General features: G+C 37.2%; 1 protein-coding gene and 1 non-coding gene across 2 annotated transcripts in view; one reads left to right on the top strand and one right to left on the bottom strand.

The window, feature by feature from the left end:
- Positions 1–11,076, bottom strand: part of GIPC2 (GIPC PDZ domain containing family member 2) — a gene marked incomplete at its 5' end in the record, with an annotated part of 50,618 nt that extends 39,542 nt beyond the window's left edge. The window contains one exon of the mRNA XM_055339321.1: positions 10,885–11,076. Within this exon, the coding sequence (XP_055195296.1) occupies positions 10,885–11,076 (192 nt within the window). The remainder of the gene's footprint in view (positions 1–10,884) is intronic.
- LOC129520328 (U6 spliceosomal RNA) lies at positions 8,152–8,258 on the top strand. The gene has a single exon (XR_008666565.1). It is a non-coding gene; the product is annotated as a U6 spliceosomal RNA (small nuclear RNA).
- Positions 11,077–12,738: the final 1,662 nt, after the last annotated feature.

Here is a 12,738-nt window from a genome sequence, read left to right as displayed (position 1 = left end):
CATGCTAACAATGCAGCTTAATGCCCAGTTAAATATGAAAGACCAAGCAACAAAGGACAACCATCTTACCTCATTCAGAGTTACACTCCATCGGTCATCACACCTCCTCTGAGAAACTTCTGGCATCCCTTGGGGTACTCCTCCAGGACTGATCAAGGTGTCACTCTCATGTTTTTATAGTAGGTTTTGCTACATATCCTGAGCTCTAAGCTGAGCACTTTACATTTCCCATCTCATTTAATTTTAACAACCTTTATGAAAGTCTCATGTCATAGAGCAGAAAAATTGAAGCTTGGGAAAATCAAGTAATTTGCCAGTTCAGCATACTATAGTACAATTGTCCATTTACCCGTCAGTCTCCATTACTGAACTGCAATATCCTTAGAGACAGAGATGGTGTTATTCACCATCATATGCTCTGCATCTAGCACAGTACTACACGGTGAAGTCCCTCCAAAAAGTATTGTTGAATCATTTCAAAACGAAACCCATTACATAAGAGTAGAGCTTCAGCTTTTTTTACAAACTACATTTTTAAACCTCAGTTACAAATGTAATGATTTAAGAATTGGTACAATGTCAGCTAAGAACATTGGTAACTAATAAGGAAGCCAGTAAGAGTGATTTTATACTATCATTTTTCATTTATATATTTTAAGTCAAGAGAACTTAAGACTCACAGGAAATTTTCACATTGGTCTTTCTTAAATTTATCTTACTTCTATACAAAAATCTGTAGTGCAGAGTCTCAAAAGGAGACTGAGGACTCCCTAAGATAGTATTAAGATTTTATGGAAGGATTTTAGGGCTGGGGGCCCAGAAAACCCTGCACAGATAACAGCCTTGCAAGTTCAGTTCTTCCACAGTAGTGAGGAACAGGGCAAAAGGAAGGCCACTCGGCCTCATGAGTCACAAATCCTTCCTAGGAGCGGAAAGATAGAAATATTAGGGGCCACTAAATGTATAATAAAAGTATGTGCATTCCCCACTCTTACCAGGTGGAGGAATAACATCTTTTTTTTTTTAAGATTTTATTTATTTATTCATGAAAGACACAGAGAGAAAAAGAGGCAGAGACACGGGCAGAGGGAGAAGCAGGCTCCATGCAGGGAGCCTGATGTGGGACTTGATTCTGGGTCTCCAGGATCACACTCTGAGCCAAAGGCAGACAGACGCTCAACCACTGAGCCACCCAGGCATCCTGGAATAACATCTTTTGAATCAGCAGGGTGACCACTGTGGCTAATAGTTAAGATGAAAACTGAGTTCATGTACCCCAGCATCTCCACAATGTCACCAAAAAAAAAAAAAAAAAAAAAGAAGGAAAGAAAATAGTAAAAGACTATTCTGGAAAGGTTGGGCTTTAAGTTTTATTACTATATATCAAAACTCACAGGTTTCTTTTTTACTCCCAAATTTTAAGATATTCCTATATTCATTATAGTAGTAACTATTCATACGCTTTATGCAAATGAAAAAATGCCAATTCAGAGATCATTATCATTACAAAAAGTGAATTATAAAAAATGAGAGAAATTTCATAATCTGACTGGCACTGTTTTATTAGGAGTCCATATTACCATTATAAGTTAACAGAATTAAGAGTAACTATAACAACAACAACAACAAAAAAAAGAGTATAACATACCACCAAATGCAACTGGAGTTTCTAAAGGGTCACAGAAAAATAAGCAAGATTTAAAAGAAGAGCAAGGGCAGCCTGGGTGGCTCAGTGGTTTAGCGCCGCCTTCAGCCCCGGGTATGATCCTGGAGACCCGGGATCAAGTACCAAGTACCACCTCGGGCTCCCGCATGGAGCCTGCTTCTCCCTCTGCCTGTGTCTCTGCCTCTCTCTCTCTCTCTCTCTCTCTCTCTCTCTCTCTCTCTCTTCTCTGTGTCTCTCATGAATAAATAAATAAAATCCTTAAAAAAAAAAGAAGAGTAGAATCTAAAGAAACAAAAAAAAACTATTAAATACCCATTCCTAAGCCATTTGAGAATGTGAACATCTATACATAACTTTTACTTCCTTAATTTTTATTCTAATTTATCTCTTAATACCTTCTGATCCTATTTTTTTCTTTTGATCAACAACAGCATACAAATTTCAGTGTCCCACCACATATTTTTAAGACTTGTCACAATTTTATTAAAAATAAGCATTGTATAAAATTAATTAAACAAAAAACTTTACGGGGTACACGGCTGTCTCAGAAAAATACGCAGCTCTTGATCTTGGAGTCGTGAGTTCAAGCCCCACGTGGGGAGTAGAGATTACTTAAATAAAACTTTTTTTAAAAAATGAAAAACTTTATAGACACAGGTATAAATCTTACCTGTAAAGGTCAGAGTAACAAAAATCTAGGTTGTCCTGGGTCTGTGAGTAGCCACAAAGGTCAATAGAAGAGTGTCCAGACAGAAGGAAGAAAGGCAGCTACCAGAAGTCAGAACAAGTTGCAAGGCAAGGATCCAGGCAGTCAAGAAAACAGTCAAAGCATAGGTCAGAAGCATCAGATAAGGATCTAGGATGAATAATAGGAAAATCAGTATAAGAAACTTGAACCTCATAAGGGGAATCAGATGCAGAAGCAAAGGGCACACTTGGGTGGCTCAGTTGGTTCAGCGTCTGACTCTTGGTTTTGGCTCAGGTACTGATCTCAAGATTGTGGGATCAAACCCCATGTTGGGCTCTGCGCTCAGCTCAGAGTTTGCTTCAGAGTCTCCCTCCCTCTCTTTCTCATTCTTTCTCTTTCAAATAAATAAATAAAATCTTAAAAAAAAAAAGATACAGACGCAAAGTGGAAGACACTGATTATATATGTTGTGGGTTACTTAAGTCATAAAGAATGAGGTAGCCATTGAGACAAGTTTCTAGAATCTATTCTTTGATAATCATAACATGATAGAGATTAATAGTATTGCTTAAAGTGCCACTCAATCACAAAGGACTGGATAGAAAATAAGTTATCAGTTCTAGGCTTATATTTACTGAGTCACTTAGTATAATTATCTAGGACACTTAGAACTTTGTCTCATCTGGTTTTAGATGATGATATTGCAAAATGCAGAGAAGACAATTTTTTTAAATGAGATTTACTACATTATTCAACTTAGAAGCTCCCAACCATTTCAGACCATTATTATAGTATTTTCCATTATTTCATTGCATATAATCCAGAACTCAGTTTGCTCATCACAGATATCAGCAGAAACTTGAGGGCAGCACACCGCTCTCCACAAAGCTTAGGCATCAGATTTAAGGTTGTTTGAGCCACATGCCCTGCTGCCATGGTCAGCAACTCTGGGATGTGTGCTGCTGATCCTCCCAACACTGTTTGTTCTCAAACCTCATTCATAAAAAAGTAACATTCGTAACAACTGTAAACAGTTAATTCATTTAGTCTTCAAAACAAGCCTCATTCTATTAACAGAGGGGGATATTTGATATACAGTGATTACATGGCTCAATCAAAAGAACACAACAAACAACAGAATTGGGATTCAAACAGAGGTGGTACCAACATGGTATGGCATGATCCTAAATTATGACAAAACCTAAAATACCACCTATCCCTTTATATAAATGTTTGCCAACTCATCTTAAATCATTCTAGAAATTTCTGGTTTTGTTTTAAGTATACTCTGAATTTTCTGATTAGGTTATTTATATACTCTGATTCTGGAAAACTGACACTTATAAAATCTAAAATCACAAATGTTTAAAGTCTGTTGTCTCTTCACCTGAAAAGTTTTATCTGTGAGAACCATGCAGTACTTTCTTTTAATTCAAAAGTTTTCGAATCACATAGATATTTTAACTTCCACATAGAAGAGAGATCATACAGTATAGGTGTTTCTCTGATATTTCCCTTAGCATAAAGCCCTTAAGGTCCATCCATATTGCCACAAGTGGGAAGATTTCATTCTTTTATACAGCTAATACTCCACTCTCTCTCTCTCTCTCTCTCTCTCTGTGTGTGTGTGTGTGTGTGTGTACACACACATCTTTATCCATTCATCAGTGGATAGGCACTTAGGTTGTTTCTACAGCTTGACTATTGTAAACAATGCTGCAAGGAACACCATACACAAATACACAGTGCATTTGTCTTTTTTTTTTTTTTTTTAAGATTTTATTTTAGGGCAGCCCCAGTGGCTCAGCAGTTTAACGCCGCCTTCAGCCCAGGGTGTGATCCTGGAGTCCCGGGATTGAGTCCCACGTAGGGCTCCCTGCATGGAGCCTGCTTCTCCCTCTGCCTGTGTCTCTGCCTCTCTCTCGGTCTGTGTGTCTCTCATGAATAAATAAAATCTTTCTTTAAAAAAAAAGATTTTATTTATTTTAAAGAGAAAGAGCAGGGGAAGGAGCAGAGGGAGAGGGTCAAGCAGACTGCACTGAGCGCAGAGCCAGACACAGGGCTCTATCCCACAACCATGAGATCATGACCTGAGCCAAAATCAAAACTCAGAAGCTTAACTGACTGACCCACCCAGGTGCCCTTCGTACATTGAGCTTTCTGAATTAGTATTTTCATTTTCTTCATATAAATACCCAGAAGTGGAATCGCTGAATTGTATGGTAGTTCTATTTTTAATTTTTTGAGGAAACTCCATATTGTCTTCCTCTTTTTTTTTTTTTTTGAGAGCAGTGGTATTATCTTTACTTATAATATTTAAAGTATTCACATTGCTTTCCTTTAGTGATAGGTTCTAGATGTATGTTTTTTGTTTTTTCTTTCAGATTTTATTTATTTATTCATGAGAGACACAGAAAAGAGAGGCAGAGACACAGGCAGAGGAGAAGCAGGCTCCACCCAGGGAGCCTGATGTAGGACTCGATCCCAAGACTCCAGGATCACGCCCTGCACCGAAGGCAGGTGCTCAACACTGAGCCACCCAGGCATTCCTCGATATACATGTTTTTAAGTCAGCCTTGGATTTCATGCAATACTGGGTGAAAAGAAAATTGGGATATTTATCCAGGTTAAAAATCAAGATAAAATGGCATCTGATCTAAATATATGTATATAAAATGAAAAAAATAAATATATGTATATAAGAATAATACATTTTTGTCAGCATTATTTAGATGAGTGCATTGTTATTTTTTTCCAGGTTGTTTTCCATAATGGTTGTACCAGTTTACGCTCCTACCAACAGTGCATGAGGTTTTGCTTTTATCCACATCCTTACCAACATTTGTTATTTCTAGTCTTTTTGATAATAGCCATTCTAACAGGTGCAAGGTAGTACCTCATTGTGGTTTTGATTTGCATTTTCCTGATCATTAATAACATAGAACATCTTTTCATGTACCTGTTAACCATCTGTAGGCCTTATCTGGAAAAATGTCTCATCAGATCTTCTGCCCATTTTTTTTAAAACCGGGTGTATTCTTGTTTGATATAGTCCCACTTTTTACTTTGGTTTTGCTTCTATTTTCAGGTTCAAAAATCATCACCAAAATCTGTGTCAGTAAGCTTACTGCCTAGCTTTTCTTCTAGGAGTTTTGTGGTTTCAGTCTTTTATCCATTCTGGATTAACTTCTGTGTATGGTATGAGATAATGGTCCAGTTTTATTCTTTTCCATGTGGCTATCCAATTCTTCCAGCACCATTTTTTGAATAGAGTGTCCCTTCCCCATTGTATATTCTTGGTTCCTTTGTTATAAATTGGCCATATATGCAGGAGTTTATTTCTGTGCTCTCTATTCTGGCCCATTGATCAATGCTTATTTTTATGCCAATACCACAGTTTTAATTACCACAGTTTTGTAATATACCTTGAAATCAAGCAGTGTGACACCTCCAGCTTTGTTCTTCTCAACCTTGTTTGGCTATTCAGGGTCTCCTATGGTTGTTTCCATATAAATTTTAGGACTATTTGTTCTATTTCTATGAAAAATATCATTGAATTTTGATAGAGATTGTAGTGTTTCTGTAATATTGCTTTGGGTAGTATGGACATGTTAACAATATTGATTCTTCCAATCCATGAGCATGGAATATCTTTTCATTTGTTTGTCTTCAATTTCTTACATTAACATCTTGTAGTTTTCAATATGCTGTTCTCCTCCCTGATTAAATTTATTCCTCGGTACTTTATTCTTTTTGATGCAATTGGAAATGGAATTGTTTTAATTTTTCTGATACATTTCTATATGCTAATAATGAACTAAGATTTTTGCATATTAGTTTTATATTCTTCAACTTTACTGAATTAGTTCTAACAGTTTTCTGGATAGTCTTTAGAGTTTCTTGTATATGCCATCTTCAAACAGTAACCATTTTACTTCTTCCTCTCCAGTTTGGATACCTTTTATTTTATTTTTCTTGCCTAATTGCTCTGGCTGGAGATTCCAATACTGTGTTGAATAGAAGTGGCAAGAGTGGGCATCTTTGCCTTGTTCCTGATCTTAGTGGTGGAAAGCTGAAAGCTTTTCCTGTAAGTATGATGTTAGCTGTGGGCTTGTCCTATAGAGCCTTTATTATGTTGAAATGTGTTTCCTCTAAACCCACTTTGTTAAAAGTTTTTACCATAAATGGATGTTGAATTCTATCAAATGTTTTTTTCTGCATCTACTGAAATAACCATAATTTTTATCCTTCACTTTGTTAATGTAATATATCATATTGATTTGTGAATGTTGAACCATCCCTGTAATAAACTCCACTTGGTCATGAGGTATGACCTTTTTAATGTATTGCTGAAGATTATTGCTAATGTTTTGTTGAGGATTTTTGCATTTATGTTATTAGGAATGCTGGCTCTTCTTTTCTTGTGGCATTCCTGTCTGGTTTTGGTGTCAGGGTAATGCTGACTTCATAAAATGGGTTTGGAAGAATTTACTCTTCTAATTTTTGGAAGAATTTGAAAAGGATTGGTATTTATTCTTCTCTTTGAATGAATGGTAAAATTTGCCAGTGAAGCCATTTGGTCCTAAACTTTTGTTGTTAGAAAGTTTTTCATTACTGTCAAGAAGATTAAATCCATCTGTTCAGATTTTTTATTTCATCATCAGTCTTGGTGGGTTGTAGGTTTCGAGGAATTTACCCATTTCTTATGCATTGTCCAATATGTTAGGTGTAACTGCTCATAGTAGTCTTTTATGATCCTCTGCATTTCTATGGTATCCAGTGTAACATCTCTTCCATTTCTGATTTTCTTTGAGTCCTTTTTGGTGAGTCTAGCTAAATGTCTGTCAGTTGTTTTTCAAAAAACCAGCTCTTAGTTTCACTGATAGTTTCTACTGTCTTTTTGGCTTCTCCCCCCCGCTTTTTTTTGAGAGTGGGGTATGCTAGGGGGCAGAGGGGTGGGAGAGAGAGAGAGAGAGAATCACAAGCTGGGCCTCTGACATGGGACTTGATCTCACAACCCTGAGATCATGGCCTGAACTGAAATCAAGAGTGAGATGTTTAACTGACTGAGCCACCCAGGTGCCCCAGTCTCAATTTTTGTTCTAATCTTTGTTATTTCCTTCCTTCTACTCACTTTGGGCTGCATTTGTTCTTTTTCTAGTTTCTTGAGGTATAAAGTTAGGTTGAGACTTGTTTCTTGAGGTAGGTATTTATCTCTATGACCTTCCTCTTCTTGAAACTGCTTTTGGGGGCACCTGGGTGACTCAGTCTGTTGAGCACTGGACCCTTGATTTTGACAAAGGCCTGGGGTCTTGGGGTCATAAGTTCAAGTCCCACATTGGGCTCCACATTGGGGATGGAACCTACTTTTTAAAAAAAGGTGAGAGACCAAAAAAAGCATGGAGCCCAGGACACCTGGGTGGCTCAGTCAATTAAGCATCTGCCTTCAGGTTGTGATCTGGGGGTCCTGGGATCCAGCCCTGCATCCAGCTCCCTGCTCAGCAGGGAGTCTGCTTCTCACTCTCTCTCAAAGGAATAAATTTTTAAAATCTAAAAAAAAAAAAAAAAGGTATGAGCCCGACACAGGGTTTGGTCCCAGGATCCTGAGATCATGCCCAATTGGCTGAGCTACCCAGGTGCCCCAGCCCCCTGTACTTCTAAAGCCCATGCTCCTATGCATCACAGTGCACTACCTACTTAATCATGGAACCCTTCCTCCTTATCTTTGTCTGAATCTATATCACAGTGTCCTGCTCTAACCTACTCTGACCTCTAGCCACCACTGACAGGATACCAAGTACTCACTTCAGCAGCACATGCACTAAAATTGGAACCATACAGAAAAGATTAACACAGTCCCTGAACAAGAATGACATACAAACTCTTGGAATGTTTCATTTCTTTTTCTGCTTATCTTGGCAAAAATAAGCACTGAAAGGGTGAGCCAGAAATTAATGAAAATGATTACTTATAAGGAGTGGGAAAAAATGAGTAATGGGATAGAGGACTGGGGGGGGAAAGAGTGACAGATCTCTGAATGTCTTTTAATACAGTTTTAACTTTTGAATTGTGTTAATATTTTATGTATTCAGAAAAAATTAAAACAAAGATGAGGGGAGAAAAGTCAAACTCAATTCAAAGAGAAGCAAATGGATTCAACAGTATTTCAAATAAATAATAACACCTAGTGGGGAAAGGGGCAGGAAAGAACCTATTCCAAGTAACCTCTGAATAGGATACTTTGTTTATACATGTACATTTAGTTTAAAGAAGATATAAAGTAACTGATAAAATAATATTAAACTAATGTCCATATGGCAGTTTTATTAATATTAGATTTTCTGAAGTTCACAATTGTATTATAGTTATATAGAGAAAACCCCTATGCTTAGTAACTACATTCTGAAATAGTAAGGGCTAAATGGGCATAATACATACAATCCACTTTTTCAAATAGTTCAGAAAAGTTTTATGTATTTGTATATATGTTTATACACACATATACATATGCATAAGATTACAAAATAGCAAATGTGGCAAATGATAAAAATTGGAAGAAATGGGTAAAGGGTATTATGGAAATCCTCTGTATTATTATTGTAATCTTTCAATAAGTTTGAAATTATCCCCCTCAATTTTTAAAAAGTCATATTAACCATGTACACAGTAGGATATTCATTTCTCTTCTAAGTTGAATTATCTATCAGCAGTTTGACTTATGCTTCACTTTCTTTTTTGCCATCATTTTCTGTCTCCACAGGACTACTAACTAGTACAGAGGCAGGCACACATTCAAGGAGACATTAAAAAACTAAGGAAAGAAAGAACACAAGCTCTGAATATCAGAGTTTAGATCTTAAAAATCCACACGTGCTTGCAAAACTCCTAAGCCCTTCTCTGCTGACATTAGAAAGGCATTGCTGCATGTGCCTCATGTCCTGAGCTTCCCCCAGATAATCCCACATGACTTTCCCAACTCACGATTTTCCATTTGATCACCCACTCAACCTTCAGCACAGTCATATCTTTTGCAGAGCTAAAAATAGCCATTCTATCAAATGGGAAGTTAAATAAAGTACTATTTACAGTTAAGAAGACAGCTTTCCCAAGATATTTTTTATGACAATGGATCAGCAAAACAAATATTTGGACAAAATGAAAATATGAAACATGCTCTGTTTATGAAGTTTATAACTAATTCTTAGTGAAGTGGATAGGAATGTCTGCTCTGGAGTCCGATCCCTTGAATTCAAATCCTGAATTTTTCAGCTACCTACCTTTGAAGCAAGCTACTTAACCCTCGCTGATACTGTTTCTACATCTGCAGAATAGAGGTTAATAATAGTGCCTACACACAGGTGAATCTCCCACACGTCATATTGAGCAAAAGAAGCCAGAAACAATAGAGTACCTAATACATGATTCTACTTAATGAAGTTCAAGAACAAGCAAAACTATGGTGATAGAGGTCAGAATAGTGGCTACCTTTGTGGAGGGAAGCATATTGACTGGAAAGAGGTAAAGGGAGACTTCTGGGTGGTAGAAATGAAGTTTCCTCTTGCTCTGGGTGGTGGTTACACATGTAAGAGTACAGTAGCTATACATTAAAATTTTGTTATACATCAACAAGAAAAAACAGTATCAAATATAATTGTTGTGAGGATTAAGTGAGAAAATGTATGTAAAGTGCCTAGTACATGAAAAGCATTCAATATAAGTCAGCTGTTACACAATTAATTGCTTAATAGAACTGTTTAAGAGATGGGACGCCCAGGGGGCTCAACAGTTGAGCGTCTGCCTTTGGCCCAGGGCATGACCCCGGGATCCGGGATGAGTCCTACATCAGGCTACTTGCAGGGAGCCTGCTTCCCACTCAGCCTCAGTCTCTGTCTCTGTCTCTCTTTCTCGCTGTGTCTCTCATGAATAAATAAATAATTTAAAAAAAAAATAACTGTTTAAGAGATGAGTCTACTTTTCTTTTTACCATTCCTTGGTTCTTAGCTTTCAATACTATTCCAAACATCTCTTGTCTTTGCAGCTCTATACTGCTTTCTTTGTATCTAAATAATTATATAGTTTAAACATGTACAAAAATGTTGAAAAACATTTTTTAAGAAGTAAATAAGTTTGTCAAAAAGTGTATAAACTTGTGGTGGCTTGGTAGAGCATGCAACTCTTGATCTCAGGGTAGTGAGTTTGAGCCCCACACTGAGCATAGAGATTACTTATTTTTTTAAAACATTTATATATATGCTACAGACCTATAAGAGCTCACATGGATAATGAGTGGGCACCAAGACCAGGCTTTCCTTTTCAGTAAGTTTTAAATTCTAGAGGAAGTCTAAAGTGAAAGAAAGAAATTCAAGGAAAGGGTAAATAGAGAATGAGGTTCTGAAACATTCTTTAAATGAAATCTTATCAAACCGTCCCTGCTAAGCCAGCTTTCACTCTGAAGATCATTTCTTTGACCTGGTAGCCTTTCTTAAATATTACCCTCAGTTAGGTCATGTAGTTATTTTTTAAAACTTACCTTTATAAAAGCATAGCCAGTACCATTATCTGTAATAGTGAGACCAAGTGAATCCTCAGATTTATATACTTCCACTTCTTTTTGGATCCCTTTCACATGGGCAAATATGAAATCTTCAAGGCCTAGATGTGATCCTAAGAGTTTTTCCATATTAACTTTAGGTGTGTTTAAAGTGCAATATAAGATCTGTAAGGAAGAAAGAAATAGGTTAGTTCAGTTTCCATCAGGAAAACATTCTGGTCATTAGTTTATTTAAAATTTAGTCCTTAATTTATGATATAAGAAGTTTTATCATTAACATTAGGTAATATATACTACTTCCTATAGGCAAGACTCCGTACTAAACAATTTATAGCCATGATCTTATTTAATCCTCACAATGACTTTATAAATACATTATCACCTCCAAATCACAGATGAGGAAATTAAGGCTAATAAAAGGAAGTAATTTGCCTACGGTCACAAAGCCAGTATTTGTCAAAAGCAAGATTCTGAGTTCAGATCATATCAACTTTGAAGTGATTTAAACACCTACATTACCTGCCATTTACAATGCTAAACCCAAAAGTTGTGTATCCAAAGGCAAGGCTAGGCCATGTACACCACAATGAAAATATAGGCACAATGAAAATATATAAGACTATTTTTGAAAACTGGTAATATTTTTAAATGAGGAAAATTATTTATCTTGCATTATGATACTTTGAGAAAAGCAAATTAATGAATGAAGTACTAAAATGAAGAGGTCTAAAACAGACCTTAAAGACTCATTAATCTAATCCCTTAATTTTCAAGATAAAGGAACTGAGGTCTGGAGAGGTTAATGCAATATGGTCAAATTCACATGATGGTAGAAACAGCATGAAAAAACAGAATAGTGAACAGTTGTATAGAGATTTTTAAGAGACTTATGCCACCAAGTCTTCACTGAACTTCATTCTCCTTCAAAAATTGGATTAGGGACATCTGGGGGGCTCAGTTAAGCATCTGCCTTTGACTCAGGTCGTGATGGCAGGGTTCTGGGATCCAGTCCTGTGTCGGGCTCCCTGCTCAGTTGGGGAGTCTGCTTCTCCCTCTCCCTGCATGTTCTCTCTCCCTCTCCCTCTCTCTCTCAAATAAATAAATAAAATCTTTCCTAAAAAATAGGATTCATTTCCTAAAATCTGCAGTGCAACTTTTTTTTTTATTTATGATAGTCACAGAGAGAGGGAGAGAGAGAGAGAGAGAGAGAGAGAGAGAGAGAGAGAGAGAGGCAGAGACACAGGCAGAGAGAGAAGCAGGCTCCATGCACCGGGAGCCCGACGTGGGATTCGATCCCGGGTCTCCAGGATCACGCCCTGGGCCAAAGGCAGGCGCCAAACCGCTGCGCCACCCAGGGTTCCCTGCAGTGCAACTCTTAAGTTTGTCCACCATAATCTGAGTAATTTCTGGGACCCAAATAAAAAACTATAGAACAGGAAAAGGAGGGTTGAAAACACATCATTGGGTCAAAAATTAAGTTCAATAAGCATCTCTTGAGTACATACATCCCAAAGAAAAACATTTTTAAAAAGCTGTTTTACACCAAAATGGCTAAATGAATTTTTTTTCCTCTATTACCAAGTAATTTTGCCATAGATGTTGTCAGCCCTTCCTCCAAATGTGAGCCTTGCTTCAGTTCTCACCTTCAACCCTCTCTCTCTATCCCTGGGTTTCCACCATTCCTGATTCCCACCAGAACTTAAGCCTTAATGCACCCATAAGCCTCATGAAGTTCAGAAATGGCACAACTACTACTTATTAAATGGTTCTTTGGGATGGATGCTTGTGTGGCTCAGTGGTTGAGCATCTACCTTCGATTCAGGTCGTGATCCC

Source organism: Nyctereutes procyonoides, unplaced genomic scaffold (genome assembly GCF_905146905.1).
Source record: "Nyctereutes procyonoides isolate TBG_1078 unplaced genomic scaffold, NYPRO_anot_genome, whole genome shotgun sequence".
In the NCBI taxonomy this organism is placed as follows: domain Eukaryota; kingdom Metazoa; phylum Chordata; class Mammalia; order Carnivora; family Canidae; genus Nyctereutes; species Nyctereutes procyonoides.
Note: the sequence above shows the minus strand (reverse complement) of the source record. Positions and strands in the feature narration are given on the sequence as shown.